The 23,171-nt window shown below is 36.6% G+C and overlaps 1 protein-coding gene across 9 annotated transcripts in view; it reads right to left on the bottom strand.

Moving 5' to 3' along the window:
• DYSF (dysferlin) overlaps positions 1-23,171 on the bottom strand; it is a 780,712-nt gene that overhangs the window by 121,890 nt on the left and 635,651 nt on the right. For all 9 annotated transcript variants that reach the window (XM_053704344.1, XM_053704350.1, XM_053704349.1 and 6 more), the window contains one exon: positions 4,603-4,701. In XM_053704344.1, coding sequence (XP_053560319.1) covers positions 4,603-4,701 — 99 coding nt within the window. The remainder of the gene's footprint in view (positions 1-4,602; positions 4,702-23,171) is intronic.

Below are 23,171 nucleotides of genomic sequence, written 5' to 3'. Positions count from 1 at the left end.
ATACTAAGAGAACAAAGTACATTTGATAACAGAAGTAAGTCTCCTATTATTGCATTCTTTGTCAGAACCATGAACGTTTAATTTTGACTTTCCCTTTAAATATAAAACTATCGGAGCACTTCCTGGGAATTGAATGTTCTTTTGGTCCAGTAATAGCTGCGTTCTCTGGTACAATCACTTGGTGTTTTTGGCTTCTGAGCTCTACACATCAGTTTTCTTTTTCTCGAAGACATGAGCGTTGTTTTTCCTACTCTGGTCTGTACGTGAGTGGGAGCCAAGGAAACGTAGCTACAAGTCCAAAGCACCAGTGCAAGCCCTGCAGCAGTAACCAGCAAGCAATTCTCAAGTTCTATATCCCAGTGGGCTGTGCAGGTGCCAAAACAAATGACAGAAAGATACGGCTTCTTATGTTGTTTTTTTCTAATTTACTGCCTGATCACTGGAAGCATCATCATCATCCCTTCCTATTAATAGCTACTAGAAAATATATTTTGCTTATTAACTCCTTCACTTCCAGAGACGACTGTAAAGTATTGTTATGCAAAGCACAGCAGCCAATGGGGCCGATTTAACAAGGGCCTAATGGCCCTGAATGTAACTGTTTCTGCGCAAGCCTTCAGGCTCACTGGAAACAGGAGTTAAGAAGCAGCGGTTTTAAGACGGCTCCTCCTTAACTCATACACATCCTCTGAGGCGGCGGACATCATACAAACGGGTTGATTGACACCCCCTGCTAGCGGCCGCGAATCTGCAGGGGGCTGCATTGCACAAGCAGTTCCCCAGAACTGCTTGTGCAATGATAAATGCCAACAGCGTATGCATTTATCGATGAGTGGCGGACATGATCCGCTACAGGAGATCATGTCCCCTCGCACTTTGTTACATCGGCCCCATAGAGTTAATAGCTGGGAGTTAGCTGGTGGTGTAAAGCACAGGAGACATAATCAGCTGCTAAGTAATTATATTATTTAATCTTTCCTCCTACAAACTAATCCTAAACATCTGATTCATTAATGGATCCTGAACAATGGTATTGGCAGACCCTGATTTAGCGTTTGTTTCCCCTAAGTCATAAAAAATGGAGCCGTAAGCTACCGAAGTTTCTGACAGCTAAAAGTAGTTTACACCTCCATTTTAGTACCTGGCTTCCATTGAAATATTTCTATCGTTGGATTTCTCGAAAATCGTTAGTTGTTATGGTAACCCGACCTTACACTATAAAATTTAAGTTTAACTTCTGCGCTCCTTACCTGTGATCACCTCTAACGAGAATACAAATTTTTATTATAAATGTTCTACTTTATTAATATAATGTAATATTTATTGCTGCCCTAGGCATGAATCTAGTTTGAATTTTGCAGATATGTGATTGCATATATATGATATTTCCATAAGAACATAAGCGCAACTATTCCTATACATGTGACAACAATAAATATGACATATATTTTTTTTTCTACATTGAAACACTTGCATTATTTGCAAGTTTTAAAATTTCAATGGGAACTAGGGCTCTTTTACACCGAGTTGAGTGGGGTGGGTATCATTTTTTTCAATGTATCAACAGCCTCCGACAGTGTATTAACGGTTTGCGCTTTCATTGGAAACCTGGTGTAAATTAGGACTTAACACCTTCTAATACTTTCTATGGGACACAAAATTATTTTCGGCAGCCGCACCCAGCTATTGTAGTATAATGCACCAACAACAGCAGTGGACACAAAATTGCTTCCTACAGCATATTTATTGGTTTGTGACCTCGCATAAACCAAATTACGGCTCAATGAAAACAAGCCCTTATTCGGATCATGGTCATTTATCTTGGGCATAAAAAGCTTTACAAATAAGTAGAGTAACTAAAGGTATAGCGAAATAGTGTATTGGATGAAATGAATGTATATATATATATATATTTGTGTGTTTGTGTAAATATATATATATATATTTGTGTGTTTGTATATATATATATATATATATATATATAATTGTGTGTTTGTATATATATATATATATATATATATATATTTGTGTGTTTGTATATATATATATATATATATATATATATATAATTGTGTGTTTTTATATATATATATATATATATATATATATTTGTGTGTTTGTATATATATATATATATATATAAATATATATATTTGTGTGTTTGTGTAAATATATATATATATATATATATATATTTGTGTTTGTATATATATATATATATATATATATATATATATATATATATATATATTTGTGTATATATATATATATATATATATATATTTGTGTGTTTGTATATACTGTATATATATATATATATATATATATATATATATTTGTGTGTTTGTGTATATATATATATATTTGTGTGTTTGTGTATATATATATATAATTGTGTGTTTGTATATATATATATATATATATATATATATATATATATATATTTGTGTGTTTGTATATATATATATATATATATATATTTGTGTTTGTATATATATATATATATATATATATATATAATTGTGTGTTTGTGTATATATATATATATATATATATATATATATATATGTATATATATTTGTGTTTGTATATATATAATTGTGTGTTTGTATATATATATATATATATATATATATATATATATATTTGTATGTTTGTATATATATATATATATATATATATATATATTTGTGTGTTTGTATATATACAGGGAGTGCAGAATTATTAGGCAAATTAGTATTTTGACCACATCATCCTCTTTATGCATGTTGTCTTACTCCAAGCTGTATAGGCTCGAAAGCCTACTACCAATTAAGCATATTAGGTGATGTGCATCTCTGTAATGAGAAGGGGTGTGGTCTAATGACATCAACACCCTATATCAGGTGTGCATAATTATTAGGCAACTTCCTTTCCTTTGGCAAAATGGGTCAAAAGAAGGACTTGACAGGCTCAGAAAAGTCAAAAATAGTGAGATATCTTGCAGAGGGATGCAGCACTCTTAAAATTGCAAAGCTTCTGAAGCGTGATCATCGAACAATCAAGCGTTTCATTCAAAATAGTCAACAGGGTCGCAAGAAGCGTGTGGAAAAACCAAGGCGCAAAATAACTGCCCATGAACTGAGAAAAGTCAAGCGTGCAGCTGCCAAGATGCCACTTGCCACAAGTTTGGCCATATTTCAGAGCTGCAACATCACTGGAGTGCCCAAAAGCACAAGGTGTGCAATACTCAGAGACATGGCCAAGGTAAGAAAGGCTGAAAGACGACCACCACTGAACAAGACACACAAGCTGAAACGTCAAGACTGGGCCAAGAAATATCTCAAGACTGATTTTTCTAAGGTTTTATGGACTGATGAAATGAGAGTGAGTCTTGATGGGCCAGATGGATGGGCCCGTGGCTGGATTGGTAAAGGGCAGAGAGCTCCAGTCCGACTCAGACACCAGCAAGCTGGAGGTGGAGTACTGGTTTGCACTGGTATCATCAAAGATGAGCTTGTGGGGCCTCTTCAGGTTGAGGATGGAGTCAAGCTCAACTCCCAGTCCTACTGCCAGTTTCTGGAAGACACCTTCTTCAAGCAGTGGTACAGGAAGAAGTCTGCATCCTTCAAGAAGAACATGATTTTCATGCAGGACAATGCTCCATCACACGCGTCCAAGTACTCCACAGCGTGGCTGGCAAGAAAGGGTATAAAAGAAGAAAATCTAATGACATGGCCTTCTTGTTCACCTGATCTGAACCCCATTGAGAACCTGTGGTCCATCATCAAATGTGAGATTTACAAGGAGGGAAAACAGTACATCTCTCTGAACAGTGTCTGGGAGGCTGTGGTTGCTGCTGCACGCAATGTTGATGGTGAACAGATCAAAACACTGACAGAATCCATGGATGGCAGGCTTTTGAGTGTCCTTGCAAAGAAAGGTGGCTATATTGGTCACTGGTTTGTTTTTGTTTTGTTTTTGAATGTCAGAAATGTATATTTGTGAATGTTGAGATGTTATATTGGTTTCACTGGTAAAAATAAATAATTGAAATGGGTATATATTTGTTTTTTGTTATGTTGCCTAATAATTATGCACAGTAATAGTCACCTGCACACACAGATATCCCCCTAAAATAGCTATAACTAAAAACAAACTAAAAACTACTTCCAAAACTATTCAGCTTTGATATTAATGAGTTTTTTGGGTTAATTGAGAACATGGTTGTTGTTCAATAATAAAATTAATCCTCAAAAATATAACTTGCCTAATAATTCTGCACTCCCTGTATATATATTTGTGTTTGTATATATATATATATATATAATTGTGTGTTTGTATGTATGTATATATATATATATATATATATTTGTGTGTTTGTATATATATATATATATATATTTTTTTGTGTGTTTGTGTATATATATATATATATATATATATTTGTATATATATATATATATATATATATATATATATATATATATATATATAATTGTGTGTTTGTGTATATATATATATATATATATATATAATTGTGTGTTTGTATATATATATATATTTATGTAAGCATGCAATACTAATTGCATATAGTTATCTATCATGACCAGCAATATTTACCTGTAAAGTATCAAATCCTTTCTCCAGGTAATTTCCACATTTCTCCTTTTCTCCAGTGGAAGCGTAGAACTTGCTCCACCAGTCAGTGAATTCTTCCTCCTAAACATGAAAACCATGGGTTAAAAGACAAATACATTTTTCATATAACTTCAGTGACAAAACTGCCACTTAACATAACATTCTCACAATTTATTTTATTTTGAGTTGATCTCACTTTGAGATGTTGAAATGAAAGAGTAATCCTCAAAAATATCTGTGCATATGAAACAATGTTATACATTAGCACTAGATGGCAGAACTGCTTCCTGTCATGTAGGACTCCAGGCATGTGCACGCTACATATCTAGGAATCTCTTCAACCAAGAATAACATGAGAATAAAGCAAATTTGATAATAAGAATAAATTGAAAACTTTTAAAAAATTATTTCTCCATCTGAATCATGAAAGAAAAAATTTAGGTTCATATTCCCTTAAAGAGCAATAGGCTCATAGGTTCAAGAATGTGCACGTGACTTTAGCTTTATATGGAAGCAGTGTTTAAAACAACGCTTGTAGCAATGTTATGCATTGTTGAAAACCCTGCCGTAACAAAGTGTGAAAGACATGTGCACGCTCCTGAGATCCTATCAGCCTACCTAGGTTTACTCTACAACAAAACATATAAAGAAAAAAGGTTAATTTAATAGAAGTACATTGGAACATTTTGTAAACTGCAGCACCCCATAGCTCTCTAAGGCAGCCAAAATGATATTTTAAAATGTGTCAAATAGGGACACATTTTCTTTAGATTATTGGGGAGCCAGTAAGAATCAATACTACAGTATTCATTTGCAAGCACATGCATTATCTGCTTGTTCCACTTGATATTTTAAACAGCTTTAACTTTGTCCTTTTATATGCACAAATCACATTCTTAACTGCTATTCTTAGTAGATAAAAAACAAACTTTAATGCCAGTATAGCACGGTGTCAGTCAAATACGGCCACACAATAGAAATATTTTGAGCACTTATCTCTTCTATAAATATTCATGATCTCACCTTATGAATATGAGTAAAAAATTATGCTGCCACTATATTTCATAGTTTGTTCATATTATACGCAGAACACACCAGACTACCTATTAATGAATTCACCAGCCATAGGAATACTCAAATTACGCAAACATTTAACCACAAATCACTTTTTGCCTTACCCCACTGGAATAAATGTGTAGTGTACAAATAATATTTTAATTGGTCTAATGCCTGAAGACAACCTAAAACTTTTCAGTTTTTTAAACATTAGCAAAAATAGCGATCTGTCGTCTCTAATTCTTTATTTAAATTGGCTAAAACTTCACCCACAAACAGACACTATAAACCCAAAAATGGCACATAAAAAGCCGAAATGACTATAACCACCCAGCGATTGTCTACCTTGGCATTGTAGCTAAGAATCTATGTGTTCCCCCTATTACATGAGCTGATATGTGCATCACCGGTACTTGACCTATAATTAATTGCATTCATATGTCAGCCACTATTAGCCAGTTGAGTAACAATGACACATCAATTCTCAGTAATGACTCTGTAAACTATAATCCATGTTGTGATCTTTTATTCTTCATGGAATATATTAGAAACTTCATTTTCTTTCAGATTTGGAACCGCTGTTTATTTTTCAAACCAAATAGTATTTTCCAGCACTTTAAATATTTAGAAATATGTTTTGAATTAAATACAGCAACGTCTCTAGTTCTTTTGTGTGCCATGATATCCTATGATGGAAGGTCCTATTAAGGTATTTATAGTATCAAATATTATTGAGCATAGGCAGAACAAGTTCTTAAATTGCTGACCTCCACAATCCAACCTCATTATAATATATATCAAGGTGTTGTAGATTCAACCAATCAAAGGTTGTACTGCGCAACTATAATGCTATATGCACAACTCTTCCTCTAAAGAGAGAACATTAATGATGTGTAGAACTCAGTACCTTGGCTAGAATGCTTATCATATTATTAGTATATGCATTGTATCAGATATCCAAGCTGTACCTGCTGCTTTCAAATACTCAGCCCCAAAAATCGGGACAATCTGGGTGTGTGAGATGAGCGGGTGTTGCTATAGGGGTGAGTTGTGCACAGTAGTTCAATTATGTTTTGCTACAAGTAAATTAATTTACTGTATTTGCTTCATATATTTTTTTACAACAGGAACATGGAACCTCACTTGACAACAAGGCATTGGTGATTTGTAATAATAATAATAATAATAATAATAATAAATAAAACATTTTTAGAGCACAGGAAAGGAAATATATAAACATTGTCACTTAATTATTTGGCGCATGAGATAGCCTTCTGTCTCTCACTTAGAAGATAGAGGAGCGTTTTCAGAATGTCTACATCAGGGAACTTTCAGAAGGACGATCCTTTGGAAGTCACCAAAGACGATAAAGAAGAGATGGACAAACGAATGCCAGGCATGGGAGGAAGGTACAGAATTCCAACATTGGATTGGTAGTCATGACAATCATAGGCCTAGATTTAGAGTTCGGCGGTAAAAGGGCTGTTAACGCTCCGCGGGTTTTTTTCTGGCCGCACCATAAATTTAACTCTGGTATCGAGAGTTCAAACAAATGCTGCGTTAGGCTCCAAAAAAGGAGCGTAGAGCATTTTTACCGCAAATGCAACTCTCGATACCAGAGTTGCTTACGGACGCGGCCGGCCTCAAAAACGTGCTCGTGCACGATTCTCCCATAGGAAACAATGGGACTGTTTGAGCTGAAAAAAAACCTAACACCTGGAAAAAAGCAGCGTTCAGCTCCTAACGCAGCCCCATTGTTTGCTATGCGGTAACCCTTCCTACGTCTGCACTTAACACTCTAACATGTACCCCGAGTCTAAACACCCCTAACCTTACACTTATTAACCCCTATTCTGCCGCCCCCGCTATCGCTGACCCCTGCATTACACTTTTAACCCCTAATCTGCCGCTCCGTAAACCGCCGCCACCTACGTTATCCTTATGTACCCCTAATCTGCTGCCCTAACATCGCCGACCCCTATGTTATATTTATTAACCCCTAATCTGCCCCCCACAACGTCGCCGACACCTACCTACACTTATTAACCCCTAATCTGCCGACCGGACCTGAGCGCTACTATAATAAAGTTATTAACCCCTAATCCGCCTCACTAACCCTATCATAAATAGTATTAACCCCTAATCTGCCCTCCCTAACATCGCCGACACCTACCTTCAATTATTAACCCCTAATCTGCCGACCGGAGCTCACCGCTATTCTAATAAATGTATTAACCCCTAAAGCTAAGTCTAACCCTAACACTAACACCCCCCTAAGTTAAATATAATTTTTATCTAACGAAATAAATTAACTCTTATTAAATAAATGATTCCTATTTAAAGCTAAATACTTACCTGTAAAATAAATCATAATATAGCTACAATATAAATTACATTTATATTATAGCTATTTTAGGATTAATATTTATTTTACAGGTAACTTTGTATTTATTTTAACCAGGTACAATAGCTATTAAATAGTTAAGAACTATTTAATAGTTACCTAGTTAAAATAATTACAAATTTACCTGTAAAATAAATCCTAACCTAAGATATAATTAAACCTAACACTACCCTATCAATAAAATAATTAAATAAACTACCTACAATTACCTACAATTAACCTAACACTACACTATCAATAAATTAATTAAACACAATTGCTACAAATAAATACAATTAAATAAACTATCTAAAGTACAAAAAATAAAAAAGAACTAAGTTACAGAAAATAAAAAAATATTTACAAACATAAGAAAAATATTACAACAATTTTAAACTAATTACACCTACTCTAAGCCCCCTAATAAAATAACAAAGACCCCCAAAATAAAAAATTCCTTACCCTATTCTAAATTTAAAAAGTTACAAGCTCTTTTACCTTACCAGCCCTGAACAGGGCCCTTTGCGGGGCATGCCCCAAGAATTTCAGCTCTTTTGCCTGTAAAAAAAAACATACAATACCCCCCCCCCAACATTACAACCCACCACCCACATACCCCTAATCTAACCCAAACCCCCCTTAAATAAACCTAACACTAAGCCCCTGATGATCTTCCTACCTTGTCTTCACCATGCCAGGTTCACCGATCCGTCCTGGCTCCAAGATCTTCATCCAACCCAAGCAGGGGCTAGACATCCACTGAAGAAGTCCAGAAGAGGGTCCAAAGTCTTCCTCCTATCCGGCAAGAAGAGGACATCCGGACCGGCAAACATCTTCTCCAAGCGGCATCTTCTATGTTCTTCCATCCGATGACGACCGGCTCCATCTTGAAGACCTCCAGCGCGGATCCATCCTCTTCTTCCGACGACTAGACGACGAATGACGGTTCCTTTAAGGGACGTCATCCAAGATGGCGTCCCTCGAATTCCGATTGGCTGATAGGATTCTATCAGCCAATCGGAATTAAGGTAGGAATTTTCTGATTGGCTGATGGAATCAGCCAATCAGAATCAAGATCAATCCGATTGGCTGATCCAATCAGCCAATCAGATTGAGCTCGCATTCTATTGGCTGATCGGAACAGCCAATAGAATGCGAGCTCAATCTGATTGGCTGATTGGATCAGCCAATCGGATTGATCTTGATTCTGATTGGCTGATTCCATCAGCCAATCAGAAAATTCCTACCTTAATTCCGATTGGCTGATAGAATCCTATCAGCCAATCGGAATTCGAGGGACGCCATCTTGGATGACGTCCCTTAAAGGAACCGTCATTCGTCGTCTAGTCGTCGGAAGAAGAGGATGGATCCGCGCTGGAGGTCTTCAAGATGGAGCCGGTCGTCATCGGATGGAAGAACATAGAAGATGCCGCTTGGAGAAGATGTTTGCCGGTCCGGATGTCCTCTTCTTGCCGGATAGGAGGAAGACTTTGGACCCTCTTCTGGACTTCTTCAGTGGATGTCTAGCCCCTGCTTGGGTTGGATGAAGATCTTGGAGCCAGGACGGATCGGTGAACCTGGCATGGTGAAGACAAGGTAGGAAGATCATCAGGGGCTTAGTGTTAGGTTTATTTAAGGGGGGTTTGGGTTAGATTAGGGGTATGTGGGTGGTGGGTTGTAATGTTGGGGGGGGGGGTATTGTATGTTTTTTTTTACAGGCAAAAGAGCTGAAATTCTTGGGGCATGCCCCGCAAAGGGCCCTGTTCAGGGCTGGTAAGGTAAAAGAGCTTGTAACTTTTTAAATTTAGAATAGGGTAAGGAATTTTTTATTTTGGGGGTCTTTGTTATTTTATTAGGGGGCTTAGAGTAGGTGTAATTAGTTTAAAATTGTTGTAATATTTTTCTTATGTTTGTAAATATTTTTTTATTTTCTGTAACTTAGTTCTTTTTTATTTTTTGTACTTTAGATAGTTTATTTAATTGTATTTATTTGTAGCAATTGTGTTTAATTAATTTATTGATAGTGTAGTGTTAGGTTAATTGTAGGTAATTGTAGGTAGTTTATTTAATTATTTTATTGATAGGGTAGTGTTAGGTTTAATTATATCTTAGGTTAGGATTTATTTTACAGGTAAATTTGTAATTATTTTAACTAGGTAACTATTAAATAGTTCTTAACTATTTAATAGCTATTGTACCTGGTTAAAATAAATACAAAGTTACCTGTAAAATAAATATTAATCCTAAAATAGCTATAATATAAATGTAATTTATATTGTAGCTATATTATGATTTATTTTACAGGTAAGTATTTAGCTTTAAATAGGAATCATTTATTTAATAAGAGTTAATTTATTTCGTTAGATAAAAATTATATTTAACTTAGGGGGGTGTTAGTGTTAGGGTTAGACTTAGCTTTAGGGGTTAATACATTTATTAGAATAGCGGTGAGCTCCGGTCGGCAGATTAGGGGTTAATAATTGAAGGTAGGTGTCGGCGATGTTAGGGAGGGCAGATTAGGGGTTAATACTATTTATGATAGGGTTAGTGAGGCGGATTAGGGGTTAATAACTTTATTATAGTAGCGCTCAGGTCCGCTCGGCAGATTAGGGGTTAATAAGTGTAGGCAGGTGTCGGCGACGTTGTGGGGGGCAGATTAGGGGTTAATAAATATAACATAGGGGTCGGCGATGTTAGGGGCAGAAGATTAGGGGTACATAGGGATAACGTAGGTGGCGGCGATTTGCGGTCGGAAGATTAGGGGTTAATTATTTTAAGTAGCTTGCGGCGACGTTGTGGGGGGCAAGTTAGGGGTTAATAGATATAATACAGGGGTCGGCGGTGTTAGGGGCAGCAGATTAGGGGTACATAAGTATAACGTAGGTGGCGGTCGGCAGATTAGGGGTTAAAATTTTTAATCGAGTGGCGGCGATGTGGGGGGACCTCGGTTTAGGGGTACATAGGTAGTTTATGGGTGTTAGTGTACTTTAGGGTACAGTAGTTAAGAGCTTTATAAACCGGCGTTAGCCAGAAAGCTCTTAACTCCTGCTATTTTCAGGCGGCTGGAATCTTGTCGTTAGAGCTCTAACGCTCACTGCAGAAACGACTCTAAATACCGGCGTTAGGAAGATCCCATTGAAAAGATAGGCTACGCAAATGGCGTAGGGGGATCTGCGGTATGGAAAAGTCGCGGCTGTAAAGTGAGCGTTAGACCCTTTAATCACTGACTCTAAATACCAGCGGTAGCCCAAAACCAGCGTTAGGAGCCTCTAACGCTGGTTTTGACGGCTACCGCCGAACTCTAAATCTAGCCGATAATGTCTACTGCATCTTATGCCACGTTACTATCACTGTGTAATATGAGGGAAGATAAACAATACATTGTTACAAAGATTTCTCTTCAACAAAAAGGTTTATATCTTCATGAATAATTAAGTGAAGCCATGAATGAAGAAGAACACTCTTTGTCTATCCAACTGTTAGAGGAGGTCTCAGACACACTAATTTACATTGAATAGTTAAAGGGATATGAAACCCAAAATGTTGCTTTCATGAATCAGATAGAGAATGTGATTTTAAATAACCTACTAATTTACTTTTATTATCAATTTTTCTTTTTTCTCTTGGTATACTTTGTTGAACTGCAGGGACATATGCTTAGGATCCTGCCCATTTCTGGAGCATTATACGGCAGCAGTTTTGCTAGAATGTTGTTATCTATTTGCAAAAGTACTAGATGTCAGCACTATTTCCTCCAGACACCTACCTAGGCATCTCTTCAACAAAGAACACCATGGGCACAAAGCTAATTTAATAATAGAAGTAAATTGGGAACTTTTTAAAAATGGTCTGCTCTGTCTGAATCCCAAAACACATTTTTAGATTTTTATATCCCTTTAAGTTGTTTCCTTCTTTGCAAAATTACAAAGAAAGTGACACGTGGACATACACAAGCAGCAAATAAACGCTGCATCGTTCTACGTCCTTTCTCTCAAGAATGTGAGCTCAACAGTATCTCATTTGTTCTTCAAACACTAGAAAAATAAAAATCAGATTTTCTACTGTCCAGTGCTCAGCAATGGGGTTGAAAATGGCCTTAATCTACTGATAATTCATTTGTCAATCAAACATAATGATGTATTCCAGAAGTTCTGAGATGTAATTTGCACATTATCAAGGGCAATTGTAATTGCTATCTCATAAATAATTGTATTAAATATGTCAACAAAGCTCATGCTTATAAAATGAAGTGTGTGGTAATTAAAATAGTTAATGAGTTTAGCGCATTAACAAAAAAACACAGATTAAAGGAATAGTCTAGTCAAAATTAAACTTTCATGTAATGTTAATCAACTTTCCAATTTACTTTTATCATCAAATTTGCTTTTTTCTCTTGGTATTCTTAGTTTAAACTAAACCTAGGTAGGCTCATATGCTAATTTCTAAGCCTTTGAGGGCTGCCTCTTATCACATGCTTTTTAAATTTATTTTCAACACAAAGAGACTGAAAGTACACGTGGGCCATATAGATAACACTGTGTTCAGGCACAGGGGGTTATTTAAGATTTAGCACAACACAAGTCATGTGATCAGGGGGCTGGAAGAAGGTTCCTACATACAAGGTAATCACAAAGGTAAAAAGTACATTAATATAACTGTGTTGGTTATGCAAACCTGGGGAATGGGTAATAAAGGGATTATCTATCTTTTAAAACAATAACAATTCTATGGTAGACTGTCCCTTTAACTAAAAGAATTTCATGAGATCTCACAAACTGAATTGAGGAAACTTCTCCGACATGTCCACACAAGACAGCTCTCTCTTTTTCCTGCATAGTTTTATTTCTCCAGGAGGGCAACGTAAAACTAATTAAACAGAACCAAAAGGACTTTCTGAATAATTTCTCTCCTTTATACATAATGTGATGTCATAGTTTTGTACTGCTGTGCTTCAGACATGGTAGTAAGGTACGTACTTATTACCATTGTAGTAAAGTGTCACCAGAAGACCACAAGCTGTTCCTGAGGAGAGCTATTTATCTAAAAGAATGGTTTGATTTAAAGAGTGCATTTGTAGAAAGTTTAGCTGTCTTTCTCTCAACTAAAGTGCCATCTCTCAAGGTCTCCTATGTGCACTGCCAGAGCCACTTCATCTCTATGTTGCCTTTGATATACTACATAGAGATTTTGTAGTCTTAATGTTGCTTTCCCTGCACTCCCCAAAACTATATGGAAAACTAATATTTTAAAAGATCCCCTCCAAAAAAAAAGATGTATCACAATTTATTCCATTTGTTTTATGTGTCAGTCAGTAACGCCAAAGCTGAGCGAATTTTCAGTAATTTAAATAAGCTCTGGTAAAAAAAAATAAAAACGCAACTGTATGAACATGGATTTGGTGAAAGCTGAGCTACAGATCAGACTACATTTTGAGCAAATACGCTCAGCATTCTCTAGTGATCTTGAGAAACTGATTTAAGCTGCAATGGATCCTGCACAGTATCTGTGAATGAAGTAGACTCCCATTTATAAGTTTCATTTTGTCAGACATTTGATTAGTTAAAAAGCTAAAAGTTTGGGGCGGAGCCAACTGCCAACATGGATGGTCGCTAAACAATGGACTCTGTTCAACAGTGTACTGAAGAGGCTAACTACTACTTATAATCTGCATAACAACTATTACAACTGCCTCCTAACAGCTTCTAGACTGCTCCGAAGCCTTTTAGTAACTCTGCAGACCCAATTGCTTCAGCCATAACTGTGGAATTTAGGATCATAGGTCCTAAGACGCACGGCCTTGAATATGGAGGGATTTTACGATACACTGCAGTCCCTACTCAAAAATTTGGAATCTAAGATGGATGCCTATTTTGAGGATCTCATCAAAACCTGCAGTAGGGCGGATAGTGACTGCTCCGCCTGGCCTAATAGAGAAGTGCCAAATCCCAGTGGTAAGAGAGACCGAAACAAAACGGGTCAGAATGGGCCGCCTTCAGATAGCTTTGAGCCCGAGGTGGAGATTCCACCGCATCCGGTAATGTTTGAGCTCAGTGAGAGTCAGCCGGTGGCAGCAGCGGAACGTATGCTTAAATCCACGAGGTACAGGGATACAGAGACTCAGATTATTAGGTATATATCCCCGGTTTCCTATGTCACTAACCTGTGCCCTGGCAAGCCTCTGCCGTCTATGTACTCCGGAAGTCTGGAAGCCCACGATATTACTGCCTTTTATGAACATAATTGCAGCGTATCACACTTCTCTCTCCTTCAATATACTTGCGACATAGCGTCGTACGATCTCAGCACATGGCCTCAAGGACTGTACAAAGAAATTTGGAAACGCAGGAGAAAGATAAGCCCTATTGAATGTAATCTGCGTTTGTTAAAGGAGGGCATAGGCTGACATTCTGGACGCGCTCCTACACTGGATATAGTGGACTGCAGAAACGCTTATATCTACTATTTCTAAAGATGTTAGAATTCCCATTTGATTTTGGTGTCTAATCTCTATTTAATTGTTTATCTACAGTTGCATTAAGGATGGTTGCTTTCTTACTAGCCATTGTATTTAGACCTATGTTGATATAGTGTTACAAGTTCATAATCTAGTCAGCCCCTACTGGCCCTAACTTATTTAGCTGTTGTAGCCTTATATAAATTAGGAGAAGTGTGTTTGTTGATGGTATTACTTTTAAGTAAGCATTTTATGACAATTCTGAGTACTGTCCATATAGTTGCATCATACTTTCACATCCTAAATAGGTGGCAGAGTTGTCCCCATACTGGCATTGCTAACAGTCACATTACCTACTAACCACTTATGCTATTACAGGTGACTTCACTGATCTAGCCCACGCACACAATGTTACTTGAGCTGCCACACTATTGGTTACTCCCCCGGCATTTCCCAAGATTCAAGTTAACAAGCGACTATTTTATATTTTATGTTTATCTCCTCTTTTTAGTACAAGTACAGAAACAGACACTATCCAGGGTATCCCTATTACTCCAACTTAATGTTGAGCTCACGTACTATGCAAGAGTCCTCTCTATTTACCAAAAAAGCTTTTATGATGTTATCAAATGGTTCGTATGTAGCAATGTTTTTTTTTGTTAATAATCTATATGTGTATGTATAGACAGCCATCATGAAAGTGATCTCTTTTTCTCTAGTCATGAGATGTCTGTATTGCTATTCAGATGTATATCTACTGAATGTCTACCTTTTCTAATTACCTAAGCATAACATTCTATTTACTATACATCTTGATTGGTCTTAGCTGGAACTATTATGGCTAATCCTAGTATATTCCCTTAGTCTTATATTTTATACTTCATAGGTTATCATTCCTACTATAGATTTATTACTGTTATTATAGGACCCTTCCAGTCATCAACCTATACATATAGCTTTAACTCCCTGATGACATACACTCTTTTTTGTCCACAAGCATTTCAAGTTACTCAATGTCATATGATCCACACCGTCATTTTATCCTACATCTAACACTTTAATAGCAACCCTCGAGATCCCGCCATGTCCCTTAAAGTGCCTTTATTTATATGGCCCCGCCCCTCCACCCTTCCCCTCATTTAAATAGCAGTGCTTACCCGCTGATATTCCCCCCCCCCCTTATTATATTCTAACTCTCTTTCAGAAGCTCCTAAAGAGCTACCCATCTGGCCATCAGTTATCTCTTATACTTATGGATCATTTGGCCTAAAACTGTGTTCCCAACTGGTCAGTCATTTATGCTGTTTTTATTGCAAAAATCGAGATTTCATTAGCCTACCAACTGTGTATTTTATAACTGCCGAAATATTTTACTCAATTTTGTTTGTGTCTTTTCCTGTTATCAAAAGGCGCTTTATGTTTTATGTCTGTTACGCAAAACCTCAATAAAAAAATATTAAAAAAAAAAAAAAAAAAGCTAAAAGTTTGTTAAAGGAACATTACTAGAGAATGAAGCAAATTTGATCATATAAGTAAACTGTAAAGTTGTTTAATATTGCATGCTCTATCTGAATCAATCATAAAAATGTCTTACTTTACAGTCCCTTTAAATGTTAGATTTTGTTCAAAGAGGCATTTGTTATTAAAGCAGTAAGATTGTGTTGTTGATAAATGCAGACCTTCTAACATATGTGACTAGACATTAGGGACACAGGAAGTTGCCATGTTGTGGACAGGGCCATGTCAGAAGGAAGCAAGTAGGCGGGATCATGGACGTGTTTGGTGATCAGTGGGCATGGCTGTATGGTTTGTGGGTGTGTCTTGGCAGTCGATGGGTGGAGCTAAAGGGAATTCTGCAAATCAGGACATATGACTGTCTTGGAGGGACAGTGGGACGGAGGTTAGAATTAGGGACTGTCCCTCTCAAATGGGGACAGTTGGGATGTCTGTAAATGATTGAACTAAAATGTTGAAAACTTGAATAAAACTAAACAATACTATCAGCTCAAAATATATGGTATAAAGTAAGCAAGCTTTGTAAAACTATTAAAAGTACATAGGAAGTGCAATAAAAAATGCTCTAATGCACAAGAAACGCTTGGGCAATGTTAAATTCCGACAGTGTATGCATGTTTTGCTACATCGAATCATGTCTGCCCGGCATTTGATAAATTTACCCCCTCTTAAACTGGTAGTAAAAACCATTTAGTTCATCTAAAACCTTGGTTCAGAAATAAACTTACTCAGGGCAACAAACGTCAACGGCATTTTTATAATCTAAAACAATCAATATATTACATATTTGATGTTTCTTTTTATCAAAAAGATGAATGGATACAATATTTTTTTCTGAATTTTTGTTGTTATCCGACCCCTTACCATGCACTTAGGCATTTTTTTTTATCTTGTATTTTTGTTGACTTCACAGCTGCATTGTATTTTTACTGTTTCAAATTTGAAATAGCTATAAACATTTAATTTTGCATTTAAAATGCTAAAGGTTGGGAACTATTGCTTAAGTTTAATAAAGGTCATAACCTAGACTACTTGTTTTTCATCCCAGAAGCATTAATGTTTAGGCGTCACTTAAAAATTTTCAGATGGTGAAATGAAAGGGTACTTTTCATTTATTTGGGAAGAATTCTGCAGTTATGTCACCAGGCAGTATTTCTACATTTCTGCACCGAGAAACGGGAGATCTTGCTCTGGATACATGAAACATTCCTACAAATAATAATGTCTATTTTAGTAATCCGCAAAATTCCATCACGCTGACCTAATGGAGTAAGTCTAATAGAGGCTTACTGAATTTCTGGTTAATGCCAAGTGTACGGGCTTTAAATTAATAGACATTGTTTTTAATGCGAGTTTACCATAAATTACATTTCACTTTTCGTAGTTTCTTTTCAACATCTTCCTCTTGTGATATAAAATATAAAAGCCACAGTCAGCTTTTGTGGCAGGTCTCTTACATTCCACAGCCAATGAATAATTGATAAGTCTGTAACCTCATATAATGCAGACTTACCCAACTTATCTTCTGCAGCCACAAGGTAAAATACATTGGTTAGTTCAGAATTACATCCAATGATATCATTTTGAAATCAGTTTTTTTACTGTTTACATCTAAAAAGTTAATGGTCAAATGTTGCGTTGTCTGATTCCACAATCTGATTAAAAAATCATTTTGAGTCCAGCTTAGGTTTTTAAAGGACAGAGAGAAAGTCCTAAGTACAACAACTAAGAATATTTTATTGTTAAGAAAAGTCATGTTTAAATTATTAAAATAATACCTCCTATTTGTCCCATAATCTGAGGGACAACACCAAATTGGTACCTGAGTTCTGTTGATCAGAAAATACTTTGCAGATAGCCAAGTACAGCTGAAGAGTCTTTACACAATAAAATAGCTCATTTCCCGTACCTACTTGACTGGGTGATCATTTTTAATACTTAAAAGGCCATTAAACCCCCAAAAATTCCTTCATGATACAGATAGAGAATACAATTTTAGGCAACATTCCAATTTACTGCTATTACCTAATTTGCTGCAATCTTTAGATATCATTTGTTAAAGGAATATCAATGCACATTGGTGAGCCAATCACATGAAGAATCTATGTGCAGCCACCTATCAGAAGCTACTGAGCCTATGTAGATATGCTTTTCAGGAAAGAATATCAAGAGAATGAAGCAAATTAGACAATAGAAGTAAATTAGAAAGTTGCTTAAAATGGTATTCTCTATCTGAATCATGAAAGAAAAAATGTGGGTTTAATGTCCCTATAGTTCCTGATAGCATCTGGACATTTGTAAAATAAAACGCCACAAAGTCCTTTCTTACCCAACATACATGTGTCTGGGAAGTGGGCTATCTGGGAGGTGGGGTATCTGGAAAGTGGACTATCTGGGGGCAGGAAATGGGCATTCTGGGGAAAAGTTGTGACAGTGTTTGGGTTTTCTGTGGACTGGAGTTCTGAAGATCTGTAAATGGCTTGGGCAATCTTTGAGCAGGACTTACACAGAGCAGTGAGATGGTCTCTTACTGTTCCAAGCTATCTGTTAAATCATTTGGAAAAGCAGGGAGGAAGATGATTTAGAAGTGTTCCTCAGCCAGTGCCTTGCAGGGGTTCAAATAGTCAAACAATTGACCATTAAATGAACACAAAATGAACCTGCACTTCTATCAACAACCTCTCCTTAAACGCTCTTTTGGAAATGTCATATTTAATCACTGTTTCACTACTGAACACACAAAAATAACCTCTGCTGTAGCATTCCTTGGCTTCCCCTATTCCTCCGACACATTAATAAAACAAGCTGATAAGAATAATGCAGTCGGAAGAGGAAAACACAGAATATATCTGAAGTCTCTTTTCCACAGCTTGGCTTGCTGCATTGTTTTACCTTCTAAGAATCCAGAAATGTGTTCCAATATGAGACAGTAATTGCCAATAGCCAAACTGATTTGGAAGTTTATTGCAGAAATTAAATGTTGACATCCCGGCAGCCTCAGCCCAGCATGCAGATAACTGATTTTACTGCAGGTGGAGAAATAATTCCATTAACCACCTGTCTGCCAATATGTGTCCCTCTTGCAGACAACGGCTTAAAATATTAAATATTAAGCAGATATCATAGACAAGAATGTCATGGAGATATTTACCAAACATTTTTTTTTAAAAGGTGGTGTTAAACAAGAAAACAGAGATAACTAATTTTTATTCAAATGCTTGTGACCTTTTTATAATAAAAAAAAAAAAAATTATAATTTTCACATTGATAAAATATATTCTATGGAAAATCATAACTTATTTTATATTCTGCCCGTGACTTTTTCTGTACTGTTTAAGACATTAATATGAGTTAGTCAATAATGTCTCACTCAGCCTAGTCAAACAATGCTTTGAGAATACTGAAGGAAAAATTGAGTTACTGAATTAATTAAACAGACATACAGTAGGTGTTGAAATGAAACTCTCATGATTTCAATGGAGCGTACAGTTTTGTAAAAAAACATTCCAGTTTATTCATATTACTTATTAAGGCTTCTTTGTTGTGTGCATGTGTTTTAGAAACAATATGGCCGCACTATCTGCAACATTGTTTCTAATAATCATATAAATATAGTGTGCCAGACACGTGAACACTCCTAAGCATATATCATTATGCTTTTAATGGAAAGGAGATACATTTCAACATAGAATATTAAGTGAAATAGCTATATTTGATAATGTGAAGGTGAAAAACATCCATACAGGATAGTGCTCAATAAACAAGGTATTTCAAAAGTGAATGTAAAAATAAGAATCATATTAAAGGGACAGTAAGGTGATAATTAAAGTTAAAGGGACATGAAATCCACATTTTTTTTTTCTTTCCTGATTCACCATACAGTTTTAAATAAGTTTCCAATTGACTTCTATTATCAAATTTGCTTAATTCTCTTGGTATCCTTTGTTGTAGGAACAGCAATGCAGTACTGGGAGCTAGCTGACTACATCCAGTGAGACAATGACAAAAGGCATTTATGTGCAGCCACCAATCAGCAGCAAGCTCCCAGTAGTGCTTCCCTACTGCTGAGTCTACCTAGGTATGCTCTTAAACAAAGGATACCATGAAAACAAAGCAAATCAGATAACAGAAGTACATTGCAAAACTGTTTACAAAATTGCAGCTCTATCTGAATCATGAAAGCATAATTTTGACTTTTATTGTGCCTTTAAATGGATCGAACAGAGTGTGACATTTAAACAACTTTCTAATCCACTACAACTATGATTCATTTTAGTTCTATTAGTATCCTTTGTTAAAGAGTAATCTTAGGTGAGCCCAAGAGCATGAACCTGTTTTTAGTCATCTAGTAGCAGTTTTTGCAACAATGTTTATAATAATGCTATACATAGTTGCAAACACTGATGCAATAATGTTGTAGACGTGTGTACACTCCTGAGCTCCTCAACCTGACTTGATAATCAAAAGATCCGATTGGATCTATCTGCAAGTTGCTGATTTATTGGATATTCTCCCTCTATCTGATCCTACCTAAAATGATAATGATGAATTAAATCTATTTATTTTATATTTATTTTTCTTTTTGAGTTGAATTCAATAGATGGCCCAAGGAACACAGATCTCTGACATAGATAGAGTGAAGGTTTTCTCTATGTTGCGCAATAAAGAGGTTGCACCATCTGTTATTCTGATCAACAGAACCAGGATACGTTCATTACAAGTGACAGATGCCACACAGTTTTATGAGAGGTACCGATCTGCAGACTTAGCTTTGAAGTGATCAGTAAAGTAAAATTCTGTGATCACCATACGTGCATTTTATACGTCTATTAAATTATGTCAGATCTCTGGAAATGTCACAAATGAAAGAAACAGAAATGCATACATTTTATATACATACAAACTGGATTAACTAGTGAATGGAGAAATGACCAACATCACAGTGTTATTAACCCAGTTAAATGTAGAATTGACATGATTGCCTTTTAAGGGAAATTCTCATTTAAAAATAAAATGCTTTATATTGTTGGCGTATTATAGTTTTAGTTCTTGTGCTATGCTATTTGCTAATGGAAACCAAATAAAGAGAAATGTGCTTGGCAGGTTCATGTCTATCTTTATAACAAATTTGCCTCTTGCAGTAGAATAATTTGATATGCTTTATATGTCTTTGTTTTGATTTCTAATTGACTAGGTATTGTAGTCTGTTTCTTGTTAGGCAGATTCACGTCAGTTCAGAATTTAACTTTATTATGCAATAGCTGATTGGTTGCAACCTGCCTTGAGTGATCAACTGGGCCAGGCCAATGTTATTATGAGTAAGCACTAAAGTAGTTTGAAATGCGTCAGTTTCTTTAAGGAACCCCTCCATGTGTGACTTTTTTATTTTGGAACTTTTATTAACCAACTAATTCCCAAGCACAACATACAGTTTTGTTTGATGCGGACACTAAGGCCTCTATTTATGAAAGGTCTTGCGGACCTGATCCGACAGTGCGGATCAGGTCTGCAAGACCTCGATGAATGCGGAGAGCAATACGCTCTCCGTATTCAGCATTGCACCAGCAGCTCACAAGAGCTGCTGCTGCAACGCCGTCCCCTGCAGACTCCCGGCCAATGGGCTGCCAGCAGGGAGCTGTCAATCAACCCGATCGTACTCGATCGAGTTGATTTTCGGCGATGTCTGTCTGCCTGCTCAGAGCAGGCGGACAGGTTATGGGGCGGCAGTCTTTGTGACCGCTGCTTCATAACTGCTGTTTCTGGCGAGTCTGAAGACTCGCCAGAAACACGGGCCGTCAAGCTCCTTTCGGAGCTTGATAGATAGGCCCCTATGCATTTAACCCTTGAAAAGACGTTAAACACATAGCGCTCAATTTATTAAGCAGAGAAGGTTGATGCTAAGTTATAAAACCCCATACTCTTTCATTCTGGGTGACTGACAAGCCATGCTTAGCAAGAGGTAGCACTGCTCAACTATTTCCTTGTGCAATCATAAATGGTCATTCCCCACGAAGACAGCTGAGCAGGTTCCCTAGCTGGAAACATTGCCCACCTATCAATTGCTAAATGGGGACCATAGTTAAATTTGTACACCCAGAGCACTCTTGCTCGTGAGCAGAAAATACCAGAGATTGGAGGATACATGCATATGCCACTCCTGATTAACCTCCGCATAGCTGGTCAGCCAAACACAATGAAAACTGACATTTGGATAAAAAGAAAATGCTCTAACTAGAGCATTTAGTATTATACACTAGAATGTTTCTTTAAATTCTGGTGTTATTCAGCATTTTTATAGACGTAGCAGAGGAAACTAATCTAAAGATTTGTATTAGTTTTGTATGTTATTAGGGCACCACTGACGTTAAATCAATAGTGCTCTTATTCTTGCACTTATATTACAAGTTAACAGTAAAAAGTTATCGCTCGAGCAGAAGGCTCAGATGCGCTACCATCTGGAAGTCAAATAGCTCATCAGGGTGTGTGAGTAGGAAGACTTATTTAAGAGTCAATCGTGATTAGAGAAACTTAAAGGGACATAATACTCATATGCTAAATCACTTGAAACTGGTGCAGTATAACTAACTCATGTAGTTAAAGGGACATAATACTCATATGCTAAATCACTTGAAACTGATGCAGTATAACTGTAAAAAGCTGACAGGAAAATGTCACCTGAGCATCGCTATGTAAAAAAGGAAGATATTTTACCTCACAATTTCCTCAGCTCAGCAGAGTAAGTTCTGTGTAAAAAGCTATAATTCAGGGGGGGCGTGGCCGGGAGGCAGTCATGGCGGATGGAAAATCTCACAGCTCCGAAGCTTGACAAACTAATCTAATGATTTTTCATGGAGCCGTTTGCAACCCTACTAGATTACTTATATATTTAGCCTGCTGAAATAACCCACATTTGAAACGTATGCTACTACCATCATTCCACAAATGGGGAGTACGAGAGAAAGCAGTTTGACCTGAGATGAGGCCTACCACACAGACCCTTATTATAACTTCACGCAGACCCGAGTAACAAACCTAAGGAGGGTGAAACATCAAGACACATACTTTGATCGTTAAAAGTGGAGAATATCGGACGCCTCTATTTTACCCCTTCTCCCAAGCCGCAGCATCGCAGATTCCTTGCAG

This window comes from Bombina bombina, chromosome 2 (assembly GCF_027579735.1).
Source record: "Bombina bombina isolate aBomBom1 chromosome 2, aBomBom1.pri, whole genome shotgun sequence".
NCBI classification, from domain to species: Eukaryota; Metazoa; Chordata; class Amphibia; order Anura; family Bombinatoridae; genus Bombina; species Bombina bombina.
This window is presented reverse-complemented; position numbering and strand designations above follow the sequence as displayed.